Here is a 21,062-nt window from a genome sequence, read left to right on the forward strand (position 1 = left end):
ACCCCAAGAATAGCAGGAACACCCCCCCTAGAGGCGCATGCAAACACCTATCTCGGACTAAATCAGTGTGGAACGATTGGACCCGAACAGAACACCTCCGCTGCAATGGCGGAGTGGGCTGGAAATCTTGTTCGAATTAACCACGGTGCGTGTTTCAAGATCTAACCAAGGACACTTTTGTCCTACCCAAACACGTATCACTTTGCCGGTGCGAACCAGTTCGAATTATTCCTAAGTTCGAATTTATAAGACTTCTAATTAAAGAAATTCGACTCCTTAGGCACGTTACGAGTTCCGATCCAAGCCCCAAGAGAAAAACCAGGCGTAGAATTACTATGGGCTAGAAAGAATTCGTCAAACATTCTGAAACAACGAACAGTAGGCTATCTGTGCCATTAAAAAGAAAATCATAGAAGCGGTGTGTATTGCCGGCAATGACTTATGGGTCAGAAACGTGGGCATTTAATAAGCCCCTCCACAGAAAACTCAGGTCTGCTTTAAGGAGCCTTGCAAAGAATAATGATAGTGCAACGCTTAGAAACTGGAAAAGGGCGTCTTGGACCATTGAGAGAACTCGGATGCAAGGCATCCTAGCTAAAATTAAGAGAGAGAAGGGGAGTTGGTTCAGACTGGCCCTGTAGTACGAAGAATCTACGACAGGCGGACCACAAGGGAAACAGAATGGCTACCTAGAGACGACACGAGATCCACTATAGGTATACGAGAAGACCGATAACACCACGTGGGGAGGATGTAAGAAAATTAGGTAACAACAAATAGATTGGGACAGCGCAGAGTAGGAACAGTTCGAAGTCAGCGGGAGAGGCCTTCGTCTCCCAGTGGATATAAAATAGGCTGATGTTGACGGCGATGATATTTATGGCCAGCCCGGGTAGCCGGGTTTGTAAACCTAATACAAAGGTCTTTGGTCCCCTCCCCACTCTGAACGCGTGCTTTTCTCCACTTCGTAACTTTTGAGAAACGGGTCATCTTGATTCCAAGAACAATAAAACCACTTCCCTTACGGTTTCCTTGGCGTGCTAAACTGCTGCTTTCCCTTCCATATTTTTTTATATATGCACTGCTTTTCGAAAGCCTCCGCCTACATTTATATTTCGGGTCTGACGGATGCGTGCTTCCTCCCAAGGTAAACTACCGCTGCTAGCTAACGGCATCAACGCTGCGTTATGTCGGTGGCTTGCCCTGTCGTTGCAACCATCGAAAAGAGGAAGAAATGACAAGTATCGCGCTTAAATGTATATCTCTTCCGTCGAACGCTTGTTTACACAATGCCGGCACTGCGCTGCAACGGCAGTTCCAAGGAAAGAAAACGGCTCCGAGGCACGCCAGAGGTCCGGTTCCCGAGTGAAACTCGCAGGAAGCGTCGCCGTACATATCTGTTCCGGGTCAGGAGCAGCGGCGTTGTAAGCGGCTTCTGCGTGTGCTGGCCCGCGAGCCGCATGCCGGGCACACGAACAATGTCCACACAAAGGGCGCCACAAAGGGGGCGAGCGCACACGCCAGCGATAAGCAGTCGTTATTCTTCTTGGCACTCTCTCCCCGCGAGAATACGGTTATACGCGTCTGTTACTGAATATGTATACGCTTCGCGGCGATGAGCCCCACTTCGCTTCCTACACAGACGAGCGCTATTTTCGGGCCACGGGCACACTGCGCCGCATTCGGGACCCGAGTGTGTGCCCAAAGCGGTGGTGTGCACATGCCGCGGCATCACTCGGGCTGGCGTATACGTGTGTGTCCTACACGTTGTCCGCTAACCAGCCTCACCTCCAAGGTAACGCCGAATGCCTGCGAGCCAACTCTTGTATCAAGAACTGTATAACTAAACTTAGGCTTACGTGTAGCTTAAATTTAAAAGAAAAGCTCTTTTAAAAAGTATTCGGCACAAAGAGTGGTCCTGACGATGCTACTCTTAGAAGTAATACACTCCGAAGCTGTTTATCACGCAGGCGTTTCTCCGCGATTCAGTATAGCGGCTTGTCAGCGGTAGCTTGCTGCCAACCGCCAAAAGCGGCATAGTGTCGCGTGCCGAACAAGGCAGCCTTTGTGATACAACGTCTTGTCAAAAAAGGTTTTTTTTTTTTTTCTTTTTTCACTTGCCGTCCTTTGTGGACTTCGTGTGGATGTTGGGGCCCGAAAAAGGGCTTGTTATTGGTGTAAAATTAACGCTTCGTATACGAGGCGCAAAATTATACGCGTCTTACCACGGTCCGCGGTGCTTAACTTGGACGCGTATATATTGGTCGCGGAGAGTCCGTTGGCATTGTGCGCGAACCTCACCACGTTCGCTGGGGAAAGTGATGGCGCCGTGGAGCTTAGGTCCTTGTCTGCTGCATTGTCACTGGCTACAGGGAATGTTGGCAGCAGTGTAGCGTGGTTCGTCGTGCCTCCGTTTATATTTTTGGCAGTTGGGGGAAAATGACACGCACTTTCACACGGGATCAGACAGAAAGGAGGCGGTATCTTGTATTCAATCCTCAAATAGTTATACATCGTCAGTCATCCGTTGATGCAGCTTATTACAGGGGCTATTTTATAAGCAGTAAGTCATTTTCTCGACGGGTGCCTGCCGCTATGTGTGAGTTGCCGTGTCTGTCGCCGTGCGTCTCTGTCAGAGGTTCCCCCGCACAGGCACAGTCGAGCCCTGATCTGAAAAAATAAAATGCTTTGGCCACATCGAAAGTGTATACGGAATCCAACCCAGGGCTCTTTGCCTCTGACGCGGGGATCATGACCACTCCATCATCATCATTGTTATCATCACGTTTGTGTCCGCTCCACTCGACCATGATCCTTTCTTAAATTTTTTTCAGACATGATATTCTTCGCTGAGAATGAGTTATAATTGTGGTTTCTGTATTCACGTTCCGTGGCCTGTTTTAAGGCCTAGGACGCAGGAGGAAAATTAGTTAGGGCTAAATTTCGCCAACACTGTAAATTGGAACAGCAAAATTGCTGCTCCAGATCTTCGCACGCCAACCCACACATAATAGTGACCCGTACACTTACATGGGGAGCCGACCAAAATGGGTGAAGCCAATACCAATCTCGACGGTCGTATGCCCAGGGCGAATACACATGTGTTAACACATGGCACATACTCTCGTTTAAACGCTTTTTTCTCTTCCACATTTAAAGACTACAGCTTTAGGACATCCAATATGCCGTACGTACAAAGCTGTTGCTGTAGGTCGTGTCATCTCGGGGTAATCATTTGTGAATTTTTTGTACGAGAAAAATATTTTGGCCAAAGCAGCGAGTTTCTTGTAGTTGCTTTTTAAAAGTATTTTTTTTAACTTCCGGGCGACAATATAACATTGCAAATACAATTACTGCTTCAACAACGTGCCAGAAAAGCATATTCAGGCAGGACCTTTTCAGACTACTAGCACTAGCAACATTGTATAGCACAATGGAAACCTTGGCCATAACTGAGCCAACATGAATACTTAACTGACAGCAGTGTGATATCACACCCGCCCTTTCGTTCTCTTGTCCTGCGCCTTCTGCCAGGATGTGCTCCCTCATCCGTCCCTGCCCAGATTAAAAAAAAACAGCAACGAGAAATGATAGCGATGTAAGGCTGTTTTATTTAGTGTTAAGTATCGCCTGCTTTTAAAGTCGATCCCACGCCACATCTTTACATACACTCTGAACATTCTTCTGTCAGCGTCAACAATAAGGCGGCGACGAGGGCTGCGTGGCGAAAGTTGCAGTTGAAGGTATTGGGGCCATTATCCGTGCTAGGAGTCTTTCTTGGCATGCGCGCTCATTTGCGCCTTTCTTCCGAATACCGAGAGGGACGAGGATTGAGACGAGGTGTCCGAAAAGAAAGCGTTTCCTTGCGATAGTTTTGTCTCATCCTCTTTCATAAACAGCATTTGCAAAAACGTGTCTTTACAATCTCTCACAAACATCATCCTATAGCAGATACGTAGGATACTAAAAAATAGCGTTTTAACTGGAAGTGTGCTAATTCCTGAGCCATGCCTTATACGTATGCCCTCACTTCCCTGTTACATTGTGCAATGTATGTAGACTGCACAATAGTGTGTCGTGTGCACTCAGGTATACTACGCGTAAGACATACAGGTGCCGATGACGTTTTATCCTGCAAGTGCAGTCGCGCTTGAAAGAAGAGAGGCCACGTCGCTCTCAATTTTTCTTAACCTTATAGCCAACGAAAATTTTCGAGAAACCGCGAGCGCGAAGGGCGCAGCAATAGCACCTGTGGAACACACGCGCGCAGCTTCAAGAACAGCAAGCTATCGCCGAATCCACTTCAATCCCGCTGAAGTGCAGCCCTCAAAGCCGGGCCCGGGCGCCGCTGTTTCGACCCGGGCCCGCGTTCCGGGCCGGGGCGCTGCGGCCGGCGCCGTGGGATCGATCCGCTGACGGCCGCTCCGTCGGGTCGAGCCCGCCACAAGAGTCCGGCCTCACCGCCGCCGCCGTCTGCTGCCCCGAGCGCCGGCTCTCTTCGCCGCCTCCACCGTGCGTCCACAGCAGCCATGGTGAGTCCCATGTCTCCGCCTCTACACCGACACTTCCGGAATTCCGCGCCTAGTCCGTTGTCCTTGCTTCTAACCCTACGACGCCGGTGAAGCTTTGGACTCAATCCTGTGGCGTGTTCGGGAACGACGTCCACGAAGCAACTGCAGGATGCCGTGTTTAGCTCCATTGCCGAAGAATAGCGGCTGTGAGGCTCAACTAAAATTGCGCTTCATTCTGTTCCCCTCTCTCTCGCTCTTCTTTTTTAATCGCTGGTCCTCTCCGTCGTGACAACGATAGATGAGGTTGCCGCCCCCCGACACCTCAGTGCGTTCGCGAACTCGAAACATATTCATATCGCTGGGCTGATGAGACGTTGAGACAAATCGGCTTTCCGGAATGCTCGACCGTTAAAGTATCCTACAATCAGTACTCGATAGCTTATTCCCTGAGAAGCGCTTGAAGCAGTTCGGCGGCCTGAGTATGAGTAGGGACAATGATTTAATCTGACCTGGAGGAGTAAATTGTTAGGTTGATGTTTCGTATACAGGAAACAATGCGGTCGGTGGGCCTTTAAGTTGAATGAGTATCCAATAAAGCGTAATTTGTTATTGCTCAGAAAGGATGATGGACGAATGGGTTTATTTCCGGATTTGCTTCGTACTAGGCATGCCAGTGGTACTCGTGCTGATAAAGGTTGCTATAAGAATTAGCATAAGACATAAAAAAGGTTGGACAGGGAAAAAAAGCACAAATTAAAAGGTTCGTTAACACAGCCCGTTCCAACCGCCTTCAGAAAAGCTGTTCAGATAGTATCCTGTTTCATGTATTGTTCTTGCTTAATAAGTGTAATAAGTTTGTTGGTAATTTAAATCAACCAAAGTAAATAAGGAAAGCAAAACGAAAGAGCATTCAACATAAATGGCGGTAAAGTTTACGAAGTGTCAACACATTAAAGCACGTACTTCAGACTAAATACCAATCTTTAAAGCGGTTTCCAAGGCACGTTCATCTCTATGCATTAAAATGCGGCCACATAACTTGTCCAGTTATTACTCAGCATTAACACGCGCGCCTTGACAAACTTGTTCCGCCATTCTTTATTCCTCGATGCTGCGTTAATTTTTCTCGGCTTCGTGAAAGCGTATCAATTAGGCTATGTTCAGATTACCGACGCGAAAGCCATATCGTGATCTCTGGACGCAAAAAACAAAAACAAAACAAAAAAACGACGTGTAACGCAGTTCGGTTGGCTCAGACGTGAAATGACGTCCCTCTTTAAAGTTATTACGGCAGTTGCGGCAACAGTCTGAACCCGGCCTTAGGTTCTATGCCTGGGTTTTAGATTTTGCCACCAATGAAGAGCAAAACCTCGTGTGTACGACAAATAAAGAAAATGTAGCTTCTCTAAGCCTGTGACGACGACCTGACAACGATCGTTTGGTAAAAACAAGACCATGCCAATATGATGTACCGCGGTTAGATGATACACGTTGCAACCACCACGTTTCGCTGTCGAACCTGCATCATGCCGGGAGTTGTTACAGAAAGTCTCGACTTCATTATGAATTTTGAACAGCCACGTGATATATGTAGTTACGTTTTCGTAAGTTGCTGGCTTTACGAGGTATGAGAAATGCAAAGGCAAGCGATGATCCTTCGGATCAAACACGTTTTAGATTTGGGGGTCTGATGGATTGACATTTTATCAACGATGTGCATCCTGTTGGCTGAAAAAAAATATATAGATTTGCGCTGCCGTCAGCTTCCTTCCGAGCTTGGAGATACGTTCGTTGAACGTCACGAACACTTGCTTCGGAGCAGCTAATAAGTTAATGTAATAGCAGTATTAAATAGCGATAACTAAAAATTATGGTAGGCGTCCTCGGGCCCACTCCGTAGCAATATGCATAAATATACAAGTAGATGTAAATTCAGAGAGAGAAAATAGGTAACCACTCCCGCGCAGTACTGAACTCGCGCCATACGTTGAAACCGAAAAATAAAGAGGCAGTTGCAACGAGAGAGAGTTGCGGTAAAAAAAGAAAACATATAAACCTAAGATAAACTACAGGGCGGCGTTGCTCACGCGAAGTTGTTTTGGAAAAAAAAAATTGGTTGATTCCTCTGTGATAGGAATTGGTAAAACGCTAAAGTGAAATGTGCAGTGAAATCTGCAGCTGAGCATGATTTGCGGGATCGGCGGCTGTCTTGTGGGTGTGCTTGGCGAGCGACTCCCTGCTGGCGGGTCACTTCGGCAAAGGTGCACTGGCGTCATCTCCGTGACGGATATGACGTCAGTGAAATCTTGGTGTGTCCCGGCATCAAAAACGTTCGTGTTAAAATATAAAGCCCGAAAACGAACAACCATAAGTATAACGCACTCTTTAGTTCTAAAGGTTGCTTCCCCGCAAGAAGACCCTGTGTGCAGGGGTGCACCCTTTACAGGCCGCTTGCTTCGTTGTACTGGCGTGCACTTCCGTGACGGATATGACGTCACTCAAATGTTTGTGTATCCCGGAATAAAACACTTTCGCGTTAAAACACTAGCCCGCTCACAAGGCCTGCGACAACATCCCACACGGACACAGTCTCATAACATCTCAAAAACGCCCTGAACTCTGCGATAGCATTTTTTTGCGTTCGCACGGTGTTAGCGACTCAAGATATTGGCTAAAGTTAGTTAGCGATTACAAATCAAGTTAGTGACTACAGACTTGTATACGAATTGTGATCTCGTTACGAGGTGTCTCCATTCCCGCGAGCATACCCTACAGGCAGGTCTGCTCTATGACGTCACAAATCAATCCAGCGGTGCATTCTAGCAGGCACGACTCGGTAAAATTTATTTTTGTATGTGCGTGTGCATGTGCGTTTTCATCGGCCCCGAAATAAGTAAAGCAACAATTATGAGAGCTAGCCACCAAAACTTCCCAAATGCTTTGTTCGGGTGCTTGCAAGAACGAGTGTTCACGTTGGCCATTGGAAATTTCAGTAGGCTATAGGCTGCTCTCGTTCCTGTCTTTTTACCATATTGACCATACCACGAAGTTTTAATTCAACTACAACTTTGTAACCACAAAGTAATAAGTTCAAATACGGGATTTACGCACTCAAGTTGCAGTCGGCTATGAGTTCCGCTCTACCAGGGGTATACGGATTGAATTACACCATCTGGTCATCGTTACATGCGCAGAAATTCGTCCGCACTTGGGGGTATTACGTTTCGCCGATATAGGAAGCTTTTTTCCTGAAAAAGCTTCCTATATCGGCGAAATGTATTTTCGCTGAAGGGAGTATATATGTAAACCGGGAACGTTATTGTGTAAATATGAATGAACAGAGCCTTATCTCCGATGTTTTTTACGGACCCGCAAACACGAGAAAAAAAACAACAATGTTCAAATGCAGCAAGCAGCACATGGGAAGCGACCGTTGTTGTTCTTGTTGCGAGATGTCTAAGACTTTCAAGAACTTAAATTAGCAGTTATCGGTTACTTTCACTTTCGCGTCCTTGATGAAGCGTCCGTCTCAAGTGACGATAATTCCACGACTCGAGTCACCAGCATGAGAGAGAGGGAGAATTCAAAGGAGGCTGTGCTTAAAAACAAGGTTGGGCAATACAGTGTGCTTATCACTGATCTGCTTCCTTTTATCCAGCGATCATTGAATTACTTGTCATATTCCTATATCACAGCAAAGCCTATGTTTGGAGAAGCATTTTTTGTTCATCCTGGCCTTATCTTCATAAAAAAATCAAGGAAGCTCACACTAATGCGTAAAACTTGAAAGTAGCGAAGCTGTACGCAACCTTCACGACCATCACGACCGTTTAAGTCCACGATTGTAACACATTTGTTTCTTCTTCGCTACCGCAACGACCTTTACTCTATCGTTGTTGCTATAAGTGTGAGCTTCCTTCATTTTCTTGGAAGTGGTAATCATTGGACATCACCTTGGAGGGGCGTACGCTATGACGTGTCTTTCTCGTTCCGAGTAAGTGTTGCACGATTACGGCGAACGCCGGAGTTTTTCTTTCTTTTTTTGGCCTATTTTGGACAATCTTACTAAGTGGGTGTACTTGGCTTGACAAACGTGCGCCGGGGACGCTGGGCGGTCGGCGCGAGGCACGCACACACGAGGGGCGCTCGGCATTTTCTTGTTTTTTTTTTTTTAACTGCCGGACGGTCGCGGCGAGGCGTGCGCTCACGTGCACGCGGCATTTTCTTCGCATTTTTAACTGCGGACACCAAACTCTAACGATTTTCTAAACAGCTTCGCTGTTAAAAAGCGCAGATTTTCGATGACATTACAAGGATTTCAAGTGATTCCTGAAACGCAAATGTGATGCTCGCAGAAAAGAAAGGCAACGCGAAAAATTGCTGAAGAGATATGATAGAGCGAACGTAATCCGCTAATAGGTGTTTTCTAACTTCCAGAATAAACAATCTACGGGCTTAAAACACCTCACTGCGAGCTAAGTGTACAGAATATTTTTAACGTAGTCGAAACAGGAGGAGCGACAGTTTCAGGAACCGCGAATTCAGAATTCCCAATGTCCTCAACAGTGTTTCTTCGATATTCTCAGGAAGACACGTAGCGAAAGTACGTTTTTCGGGGAAGGGTTTAAAGAAAAAATTGAAGTAGGCGGTAACGTCGTCTGGCGCTCAAACAAGGAAGAGGATGTGAATTGAAAGTGCTATAACCGGCGATCTCGCTTCAGTGTAGAAAGCGTATTTGAACAGAGAACACAAATCACTGGACTGGCTGCTCGGACGCTGCAGCCACGGTAAATACCCCTCCTTAGAGCGATCGGTAGACGCGAGCAAATATGTAGTCGCAAATTCAGCAAGCTCCTTTATATTTTACTCAAAATCAACAATTCCAGTACCACAGCACTGGCAACTCTGAGTAAACGGTTTGCGTGCAGAAAGAAAACGAAATTTTCACCTTGACGAAAATTATCGCGAAGTAAGCAACAGCAAACATCCACTGATATACAACGAGTGTATAAACATAGATAAGTAGCGCATTAAGTAACAGCGTGATAAATGCACACGCGAAAAATGAAAGTTTCTGGCCTGGCGAGATTTCCAAGAGTGCAGTAAACACTGGTTATAATGATGTCGTCTAAACAGAAAAGTCATTTTGTTATAACCACTACTTCGTTAAAAGTAGGTATTATGTGCTCCTGTACACTGTAGTTGGGGAACATAAAACGTTTCGATTAAAGCGGGTTTTTCAATTAATTTAGCTTGTTGTAACGATGATTCACTGTACGCTTTCGATGCTACTGTTGCTAAGGATAACAAAACTTCCTTACGTGTTATATTCTACCAGCGCGCTTTAGGAGAAAGAAGGGATGTATAGAAGTGGATGCATCCTTAATAAACAGCTTAAACAATAAAGGGGACAGTAATGACCCTTTAGAGACACCGTGACACGGTAGACACAGAAAGGATTGCAACACATAAGCACAGACGCTGATATGTTCGACAGGGGGACATAATCAACAAGATGGATTACGCGGCAAAAATAACGAAGACTTTCTGCGAAACATTGTCCAGTAGTGAGGACATACTGGGAGAAATTCCTGATAACTTCACACGAGGATTAAAGGGCCCTGAGAGGAAGGGGGATAGGGTGAGGCAACAGGATTGGAAAATCGTCGTGGAATTGCTAATAGCACAAGGGTACACCAATGTAAGTTAAGCCTGGATATAACGAAATTGACGAAAATGCGCAATTTTTTGTTACAGGCAGGTTTTCGTTGCATGCAGGTTTAGAGTCAAGGCTCGCGTGAATGAAGCAGAAACGAAAGCAAAATGCTAGACATCAGTGATGGTGAATTCATCCTTCAAGACTTTGTTTCACAGTGAAAAACCTCCTGATTTGCACATTCTGTTTTCGCACGAGCTTAGTCACTCCACGGCACTCCACAGGAGCAATGTCACTCACTCCCGTATTCACAAACGCACCTTCAGTAGCACTTTTGCCTTTGGACACTTTTCGGTACGTTAACGCGTTTCTATAGAACCAAACGTATACCGAAAGGGCGCGTTTTCGTGAACTTCATGCCCTTTTCCGCACTCAAAAGTGGTGAGAGGGTGCTAGCTGGTATACTGTACCTGACTGCTACGTTCTTCTTTCTCGCTGGCGGAGACCACATTTAAAATTGCGAGCTTGTCTGGAAAAGACAAATCTTTTTGTTCTCGGGCAGCAGAACTCCCCACCGACAAACCGACACCACACATAGCAGTGGCACGGCCGTGGCAGTGGAGACGTACGATTACACGCCGAGAAGCAGGCCTAGCACCTAACCGACACCACACCCACACGTGAAAACGCACGGTAAGTTGCGCCGCGGGCGAAATTCACTAAGCTAGTGCATTTCTCCAGCCAATGTTTCAGAAAAAGGGCAAAAAACCACTGCTCATCAGCGTAGAGAATTCGTTACGGCAAGGTTAACCGTCGCGACGCCTTCGTTATATAGAGGCCGCAAATACATGGGTTTCAATGGGACTGGCAATGGGGAATTGAAAAACTTCATTATACCGAGGAATTCGTTACATAGGGGTTCGTTATATCCAGGTTTAACTGTACTATAAAATTTAATAGATAATAAATAATATTATAAATTGAAATGTTTGAAGCGCGGCGCATGCATGCGCCGGGCTTCGAATTTTCTTTTCTTCGCCACACTGGTGTCCAATAGACGTTTAGCAAGTGCTTTATCTGCACATGCGCTTGAAGGCGCTGCCATTACTTTCGTGAGCTCGTTTTTACTTGAGTCGCTGGTGGTGACTGTTGTGGTGGGCACGCCGGGTCCAACTTCGAGGAGGTTGTGTCTGGCATTTGGAGGCCGCTTCCAGATCGCCAAGTCATCGGGTGACACGTCATCGGCATTGGGAAACATACAGAAATTTGCCAACAGCGCAAACAAACAAAGGGCGAGCTTTGCGCATGAAATTAAATGGTGAAGCGCGATCTGCATTCCAACAGATCCTGGTAGACTTTAACCATGTGCGAGGCATCCTGATTAGAAATATAGAACACCAGCGCCATGACCAAACGTAGTAGTAGACAGAGCTCTAAAAGGTGCTCCTTGTAATCGCCGCTGCTGGAGCTTTTGTTGGTTTCGGGTTAAAGCCATTTGTTTCGGGTTAAAGCCATGTTAAAGCCGTTCGGGGGAAAGCCGCGGGTTAAGGCCATTGGTTTCGGGCAAAACCGTTTCGGGTTGAAGTGTTTTAAGTGATGCCCTTTCATTTGGGATAGAGAAAATATACTCGACAAAAATCTGTTGTCTGCCCCTTTAAGCTGTTACGTAACGCAATTATACGGCCTACTAGTTTCCTTTCACCACTCATTACGTTAACTTAGCAAATGCAATAGCTTTTTCAACTGCTCAAGTTTTTTTTGGTTTGTCAAAGTGTAAAATGTTAAGCACATGGCAAAAGATTCCTCGTAAACTCGTAATGAGGGATCAGCTGGAACGCTGCCAAATCCAGCACAAAAAAGATTTTTTTTTTAAATTGGCACAGCTTGCACTAGTGGTTAAAGGCTGGAAAAACAGGAGGGCTGGCGGCCCCTCTTATTTCGTCGGAGACCCGGCTGTTGCACCACCAGCAGCAGCAGCAGCAACCCACTAAGTCCACTGCAGGACAAAGGCCTCTCCCATCGACCTCCAACCGCTCCTGGGCCGCGAAGCTCGAGTCCATTCTTTTCCTCTGAATTTCCTTATTGAGTCCGTCCATCGAGTGACTGGCCTTTCTGTTTTTCTAGACCCGCCTCTGGGAGTCCACTCTGTTCCTTCTGGTAGTCCACCGATTGTCATTTCGCCTAAATACGTAGCCAGACTAAGTTCATTTCTTTTTCTTTACGTAAACTATATAAAATATCCTCTACACTATAGTTTGTTCTCTGATCCGGGAAGATCGTTTCCTGTCCATAAGTGTTACTCCGATCATTATTCGTTCCATGGCCCGTTGAGACGAACTAAGTTTGCTTTCAAGTTGTTTAGTAAGGCGCCAAGTGGCCGCTCCATATGTCATCACCTCTCATTTATTTCTGAACTTGCCGCTGAAAGTTCCCCATGACTGGCAGGCCTGGATCATTTCGTCCGCAGGCCTTCACATCTCCCCCAAAGTGGACCGTGTAAGCTAGAATCCGCGGCCAAGTGCAAAGTTAACGCCCGCGCTATGAACCCAAAGGAAATGCTGTGCGCCCGGAATACGATGATTGCTCAATCGGATAGGCACCGGTTTCATAACGCGAGAGATTCAGGCTCGGTTCCGACGGCGGGGAGTGTTTTTTTTTTCTTTTTTCCAACTGTTATTGTTCCCCACCGCTGCTAATCCGTACCCCTCGGGCCTTAGACGTGGCCCAGGGGTTAGATTACCAGCTTCAAGGTGTAAGGGTCCTGGGTTCAATTCCCGGGGCCTCCCTAACCACATTTTTAGGGGCGAAGCACCTTAGGACCTCGCTTTGTCCGTGGCTTGTCCCTTGGCGTCCATGTACTCAGTGTTGCTCATGCGCGAGGAGCATTGGATTGGATTGGATTGGATTAAATTGAATTGTATCGGATTGGATTGGATTGGATTGGAATTGTACATACTGTACACACGCGTTGTCACTCATTTACATGCGCGAGTGGGCAATGCCACGGGTGATTTACGGTAAGAGCGATCCCCAGTGCTTCGCCCACTCGTCATGATTCACTTCGAGGAGATGCGTGAATTTTTGCTTAAGGTTTCGGGGTTTTTTGGTGCGCCGGACGGACAAAGCTCGTCCTAAACAGCTCTGCTGTTAAAATCAAGAAAATCAACCCAGTTTCACCCAGTGTGAAATCCGCTGAAACCGTGGAGCTGTGGTTTTCCTCGTGGCGATTCGAACGCTGACTGGTGCTCGCTCGAGAGTGGCAGCGCCGTTGCCACGCAAATAATACGGTTCGCGCAAAGGAATCGCCAGCTAAACGTCACTGGCGGGAGGCTCCCTTCCCTCTCCCTCTTTGTAGGGAGGAAGAGAAACCCGCACCTGCTAAACCATTGTTCCCTTTGTCGGTGAGTCTGGGAACTGGTTTCTGCGAAGCCGCGTGCGTGATGCGCGAGCGACAGCGGACTTATGAAAAGAATCGACCTACAACATCTCCGCTGTTAAAACATGTGACTTGGTAACGTGTGGAACCACCAGAAAGCTGGAAAACATGGTTTGGATTAAAAAAACTACTTCTCCCGCACCTGCCGCGGCAGCTCGTACGGTTAAAAAAATGTGAGAGATTTAAAAGGACACTGAAGTGAATTTGTCAAGCTCCCGTTTTTGCTTGCACTGCGTAGACTGGCTCAAATTAGCCCACTTTTCATCGTTTATCCGGTTGACAAATCGGTAATTATTTTACAAAGCGCCAAAGAAGAAAAACTACCATGCGCGGTTTGCGGCGGCCGCACCAACTAAAGCTGTGACGTTAGGAGGAGCGGGACCGTGATTGGACGATACCCAAGGTGAGCAACCAAACAAGTTTCGGTTTCGGTTCTGTAAAACACAACCTGTGGCGTTGTTGGATGGAAATTCTCAATAACTCAGTAATCATCGTACCGCGCTTCTGCCATGTTGTCAGCTGTGAAAATGCATAAAGATAAGCCTCCCAGGACGGCTTGGAATCGTAGCATTCACTAGCCGAGGCCTATGCAGTGCATGGACGCCCTCCGAGTACCCGCAGACGCACAAATGTCATGCGCTTCCCCCCCCCCCCCCCCCCTATTTGGAGCTTGCCTCACTCATGCCTGTACCGTAAAATGCGTGTTCGCACCAGGCCACCAGGCCAAGGGTCTGTTCATTCTGGCCTGTGCACACTGCCCGCAAGCAGTCGGTGCTTATGGACAGCACGCCAACGAGAACTCGCTAGCGCGCCAGTGCCAGCCTGCGCGCGTTCTGTGAACTAGTTCGTGGAGCCATGAACGTTGCGGCCCAAACAAAGGTGAACTCAATGTAGAAAACATCAGCAGAAAACAAAAAAGTTAACTTACAAAAAAAAAAAAAAAAAAAAAAGCACGTACCCGCGGGGACTTGAACTCGTGACTTGCAAAACACTCGGCGGCGACATACCTGCAGCCTTAGACAACTCGGCCACGAGACTTTTTTTTTTTCTTTAATGCCGGTCTTCGACACAACACAGAAACACAAAACAAACTTATTCACATGAGCAACTCGAGCGACAAGCCACCAACCTATATGAAGGCTGATGTCTCTCTAAAATTCCCTAAGCATAGTCAATGGTTCTATCCTTGACAGCCACTCAGGAGTGTATGCCTTGCGCTTCTGGACTTCTACGTACTGGGATATAGACTCACGAAACCATTGCCGCGTAGGGCGGGCGTCCACATCACCGTGGAGCCAGGCCATGCGCGAGCGCCATATGCTATGCAAGGCCACCAACATAACGAGGTCCAAGGGCGCCCCCTCCTCGTTTTCGACCGCTAGATAGCGTATGCCATGGGGGCTCAGCGGGAAATCTTTATGCAGGGTCCTCTGGAGGACATCCCACAAAAATACCGCAGCCCAACAATGCAGAAAAACGTGCTCTATCGTTTCTGGTTGTTTACAAATTGAACACTGAGTTCCCCATGGCACAGATATCCCTCTATCCTGCATCCAGGTTCCAACAGACAAGGTGCCTGTGTGTAATTTGAAGAAAAAGGTTTTCACACCAGAGTGAACCTCCATTCTTTTGACGCGCTTTAGCACATTTTGGCCTGGCCCAGCACGGTAATTATATCTATACATAGGGACAGGGAAAACAACATCGCAAATGTCCTTATACAGTTTTTTGCGTGTCACAGAGGACAGGTACTCGCCAGAAAAACGTGCGAATAGAAAACGGGCCGTCATAACTATTTCCTTAAAATACCCATACACGCCACCTGGCATGCACCATATTGATACTACATATTCCGGCATAGCACGCGCCAGCCGTACTTGCATGACACTCTGCAAGAACGGGTCACGAACATCTCGCCAAAACAAAAACCGGTTTACCAGCTGTCGCACATAAAGGTGCGCCAGCCCCAAGCCACCATCTCGGACTCTCCGAAACAGGTTTGTTCTGCTGCACCTCTCCCATGTTGAGCCCCAAACGAACACCGCAAATACCCGGTGAAGCCTTTGGACGTTGATTCGCGAACAATGCAGTACCTGCATGATATACCAAATCTTCGCTACAAAGAATAAGTTACATGCCGTGGCCCTTGCAAAAATTGACAACCTTGCCCCCTTCCATTTCTCGGCCTTCTCCCTCAACGCCATTGTCTGGCTACGCCAGTATGGTTCACTATCCCTGTAATATTCGAGTTCAACGCCCAAGTACTTCACTGGAGTGGTGACCCAACTAATATTAGCGAAGGTTGGCGGTGTTGATGACCATTCCCCATGCCAAAATCCTAGGCACTTTGCCCAGTTCACAAAACTACCCGTCACCATGCCAAACTTTTTGACAGTGTCAACTACCAACTGAACGCTTTCTTCGTTCATACAAAAAACGGCAACGTCGTCTGCGTAAGCCAAAAGTTTAACTTCCGACTCATGCAGTCGGAAGCCTTCGATGGCACTATTTCTGATTATACTCATACACAGGGCTTCGATGTATATGCAAAACAATAGGGGGCTGAGGGGGCAGCCCTGGCGCACCGAACGCTGCACTTCAATTGGGGCTCCCAACTTTTTGTTCACGATCAGCCGCGTAGTGCAATTGCGGTACGCCAGGGCGACGCCCTCTTTAATTACAAACCCAACGTTCACATGGTCCAAAATACAAAACAATATCTCGTGTGACACACAGTCAAACGCTTTTTCCAAGTCAATCTGCAGGACTGCCACTCCCGTGTGCAGGGCGTCGCAGCACTCAAGGACACACCTTGCTTTATGGATATTTGTAAAAATATTGCGACCCTTAATTCCGCACGTCTGATGTGGCCCTACTATTTGTTGGACAACACTTTGAAGCCTTTGTGCCAGAACTTTCATAAAGATTTTGTAGTCGACGTTTGTTAATGATATTGGCCGGTACGACTTGACAAATTTAAGTTTCTCCGCTTCATCTGTCTTAGGAATGAGGACTGTGTGGGACGTGGAATATGATGGGGGCAGTGTTTTAAGATCATACGCTGCATTAAACAGCTTCGTTAGCACAGGTACCATTTCATATTTAAACATCTTATAAAAAGCAGCGCTTAACCCATCCGGCCCCGGCGACTTTCCCGGGTTCAGGCTTTCAATAGCACATTTCACTTCGTCTTCCGAAATAGGTCGTTCAAGCCAGTCCTTCATTTCATCTTCCAAACGAGGCAGCCCGTCTATGAAATCCCGCTTGAAGCTTTCTGCGTCCACCGCCTTAAGAGCGAACAGTGCTTGGTAATACTCATAAAAAGCATTATCGATTTCGCTTTTTTCACTCGTTACTTTACCCATGTAAGTTATCTCCTTGATCTGATTGCGTCGTGCATGTGCTTTTTCTATTCCGAGCGCACGCTTTGTGGGCGCCTCCCCTACTGCCCATTGCTCTGCTCTCGCGCGTACTAGGGCACCGCGATAGCGTTCTTCGTCAATAAGTTCAAGCTTATGCTTTATCTGTGCTATGTCGTCCTTAAAAACCCCGGGCATTCTGCCCTCCTCTAACGTTAATTTTTGTAGGATGTTTCTAAGCATTCTTTCCTTTTTGGTTTCTTCATATTTAATACAGCTACACCGTTGTATGGCTTTTATTTTTATCTCTTGCTTGCTTAACTCCCACAGCTCCCCGATGTCACTATGTGTTCCATCTAGTTCGGCAGTTTTCTTTCTAACAAACGTCGTAAATGTTTCGTCCTCCAAAAGTTTAGAGTTTAATTTCCATAGGTCCCATGTAAAGGGGGACTCTTCTTTCTTGCCCCCTATCCTGCACTTAACCAAACAATGATCGGAAAAGGAAACCGCGTGCACATCATAGCTTTCGCATTTCTGTATTAAATCCAGCGAAACGTAAATCCTATCCAGCCTCGCGTGGCTGAAACCTTGAAAGTGGGTGAATCGGACTTCTTTTTCCCCGTCTAGACATTGCCCGACATCAACAAGTCCATAATCCGCAACAATTTCGGATAACAAATTGGTACTAGCATTTCTATACGCGTTGTTACTTGTTTTATCCCGGCCAGAAAGTACGCAGTTGAAATCACCTGTTATAATGAGCATTCTGTCTGTATCGACGTGTTGCCTGAGAGTCCCAAAAAATTTTTCCCTCTCTATTACAGCATTTGGAGCGTATACACAGACAATTCGCAAGTTCACATTATCAAGGCTGCAATCACACACAACAAGCCTGCCCGAACGACACGACGTCACACCCTCCACAAGCAGACCCGGCAGTTTCTTCAGCAACAATACACATCCCGCGGAGATCCCCACTGCATGACTTACGCAAGCATAGTACCTCGACGTGAAACGACGCACCATGGCCTCGGTCTCCTCCTCCCCCTCGACTTTCGTCTCCTGAACGGCTACAACGTCAATGTCCTGCTCTGTTAACAGACGGTAAACCTGACTTTGCTTTCGACGTGTCGACAGCCCCCGGACATTTAATGTTGCTACGCTCAGGGACCCACTCATTACTGTTCACTTAATGAAGGCTACGTACAGACCGGGCGCATGGTGCTTACCTGACACGTGAGGACTACGCTACGCGTTCTTAAACGGCGCCAAAGCATCTGGCGGAAGTTGCTGCACTGGCTGCGTCTATGGAGGCCCCCGACCGCGATGGACGTTCGTTCGAGGCTTGGATAACAGCCGTCGCCCCTGGTTCGTTTTCAGTGGCGGCTCCTCGCTGCTGGTTGTGGTTTCGTGGCCGCTCCCTTCACCCGACTTGTCAAGGCTGCGCTTGACTGTGCCTCCTGTACCACCTAGCGTATCCGCGGGCTGGTGCTCGGCGTCCCCCGTTGGCGGCTGAGACGCCGCTGCGGCCGGTCGCTCGGCGTCCCCCGTTGCTGGCTGAGACGCCGCTGCGGCCGGTTGCTCGGCGTCCCCCGTTGCTGGCTGAGACGCCGCTGCGGCCGGTTGCTCGGCGTCCCCCCTTGGTGGCTGAGACGCCCGTGCGGCTTCCTCCTGCGTCCTAGGCTCCGAGCTCTGAGAGAAGTCCGTTGTGCTTGTAGTCTCCTCCGCTGTCGACTGGTGTCCCGTGCCTTCCGCGGCCGCTTCCGCCTCGACCACGTCCATGAGGTGCTCGTCAAGTTCCTCGCGTTGCACAGGCCCCGTGACCGCCGCGTAAGTGCGAACGCACTGCGCTTCCGAGTGGCCGAAACGCCGGCACCGGGAGCAGCGTGGCACTTTGCAGTCTCTGCGGACGTGACCCGTTCCCTGGCAGCGAAGGCATTGCATCGGCCGGCCCGGTGCGACGAGGAGGGCCAGCTCCCCAGCCACCCGAATTTGATGGGGCAAATCTTCCAAAGTCACGCCAGATTTTAGCTTCAGCGTCACCACCCTCGTCGTAGACCCTTTGTCAAGGACACCTTGTACTCGCCATCTTTCTTTGGTGATCTCGATGACCTTGCCGAAGTTAGCGAGTGCTGCCCGGACGTCCTCGTCTTCAACGCCGTGCAGCAGCCAGTGTAGCTTAAGCCTCACTTGGTGGTCTTGCGGGTCGATGACGAGACACCGACGTCCCTTCACCTCCTGCTCGCCGGCCGCTAGCATTTTCTTCGTGGCCTCGGCACTCTTGAAGGTCACCGCCCACACGTGGTTGATTTGGTACGCCCCCAGCGCAATCACGTCGGGGAGCATACCAACACGGGCGAGCATGTCTCGGAAATCCTCTACACGAAACGGTCGGGCTTTCACGTCGCCGTGAAGAAACACCGTATTGGAAACAATACGTCCTGTAGGCAACTGAGGCAAAATAACTTGATACTCACTATCTCCCTTAGCATCTACCCTGTTTCCGCGGCCGACCTGGGCCGCTGTCGCCGCTCCAACGGAGCTCATGATTCCGCGTCCGCACGCTACGGTGGCAAGAGGTGGAATGTCAACTCGGCCACGAGACGGGCTGCGCCGACAGTGGTAATATAAGGTATATATTGTACAACAAGTTTACATTTTTATTTAGTTTCGGCATTTCAGCAGCTTAGGTGACTATTTGTTGTATTGTGCTCGTGCAGTAAGCGTCCCCCGAGTTTCCGCAATCGCTCACGTCTAGCAATTGCATTTCGTAGACGGAAAAGCGTTCGCAGATGCGTAGTCGTGCTGCTGACCGCTGTGCTTGTTCGCCCAGCGCAAAAAAGTGCTTCCCGCACCCTATTTTTACGCTGTACGGTAAAAAATATCAGTTGATTTTATTTCCTTAGTACCTATATTGACTTCGCTGACTCTTCTCCCGCCTTCAAGAGGCCTTATATTTTCCTACTGGCGTACCAGTCAGCGAAGCGTCGCATGTGCGCTTGTGCAGCGCGCGCTTGTGTGAAGCGACCTTGACTTGGAGCTAGATACAGTGTACAAACTAACCAAGTAAAGAAAGGCCCATTCTTCCATTCACAAACGTGTCCTGGCTTCGTTTCAACTGAGCGAACGAATTGCGACGACGCGTCGGCGTCCGGCGGACGAAATGCTGGGCCGACTGACTCTGTCTGAAGGCCGGGGAGCCGTGCAGATAGCTCAGCCAATTGCGAGCTCGGCTCCTCTCGACGTCACACGAAAACGCCGCAGAAAATGGGCGAGCGTAAAGAGAGGAGCACAGCATTTTCGAATTAAGTTTTCTACTAAATTACTAAGTTTTCTACTAAATTCGAATTAAGTTTTCTACTAAAGTAGAAAAACAATTTGCGCAAGTAATCCCGCAATGTTTACATATCACTTCAGTGTCCCTTTAATACCGTAAAGAGGGTTCCTACTTATGTTTTTTGTTGTTGCTGAATGTGAGCGGAGATCAAGTGCAGCGAGAGCCAGTGATATGTGGCAGCAGTGCAGTGCTGGTTTCACTTGGATGGTAATTAAAGCTCCTCACTCGCCCGAAATGTTGAATGCACTCAGATTACAGTAGATAGCAATTCACTGGGGACACCGGTTCACGAGGCTCACACTGCCCCACCGCCTACCCCCTTCATAAAAAAATCACTTGCGGCATCACATCTTCAGCAATGTATGTACAATGTCATCCTGTCTCTTCTTCTGTTATCGTGGTGTTGTGATCGTAACGGTGTAGTGCATGCTTATGCATGTCTGCACGAGGTGCATTTCTCAATCAATCAATCAATCAATCAATCAATCAATCAATCAATCAATCAATCAATCAATCAATCAATCAATCAATCAATCAATCAATCAATAAATAAATAAATAAATCAATCAATCGATCAATCAATCAATAAACCAATCGATCGATCGATCGATCAATGCTTATTATAGTGGCCAGGTACAGCCGTAGCCTTTGTTATGGCGCACTTAAAAACTGAAGGGCGACAACACGCAAATACTACCGCACGTGAGAAAAACAACAACAAAATACAGGAGGATAAAATAAAAAAAATTGAAACGAAGAAACT

General features: G+C 47.8%; 2 protein-coding genes across 2 annotated transcripts in view; one reads left to right on the plus strand and one right to left on the minus strand.

Moving 5' to 3' along the window:
- The first annotated feature begins 4,414 nt into the window (after positions 1–4,414).
- Gycbeta100b (guanylate cyclase soluble subunit beta-1-like) overlaps positions 4,415–21,062 on the plus strand; it is a 56,114-nt gene continuing 39,466 nt past the window's right edge. Inside the window, exon 1 of the mRNA XM_077703824.1 lies at positions 4,415–4,532. Coding sequence (XP_077559950.1) covers positions 4,530–4,532 — 3 coding nt within the window. The 5' untranslated portion in view covers positions 4,415–4,529. The remainder of the gene's footprint in view (positions 4,533–21,062) is intronic.
- Positions 15,447–19,530, minus strand: LOC144174872 (uncharacterized). Its single transcript, XM_077703823.1, has one exon. The coding sequence runs from the start codon at positions 19,507–19,509 to the stop codon at positions 18,268–18,270; it is 1,242 nt and encodes a 413-aa protein (XP_077559949.1). The 5' UTR covers positions 19,510–19,530; the 3' UTR covers positions 15,447–18,267.

Source organism: Haemaphysalis longicornis, unplaced genomic scaffold, assembly GCF_048455015.1.
Source record: "Haemaphysalis longicornis isolate Haplotype H1 unplaced genomic scaffold, Haemaphysalis longicornis Haplotype H1 scaffold_3, whole genome shotgun sequence".
Classification (NCBI taxonomy): Eukaryota; Metazoa; Arthropoda; class Arachnida; order Ixodida; family Ixodidae; genus Haemaphysalis; species Haemaphysalis longicornis.

Coding starts and splice junctions, on each gene's coding strand:
- LOC144174872 (XM_077703823.1), bottom strand. CDS start 19,509: ATGAGCTCCGTTGGAGCGGCGACAGCGGCCCAGGTCGGCCGCGGAAAC.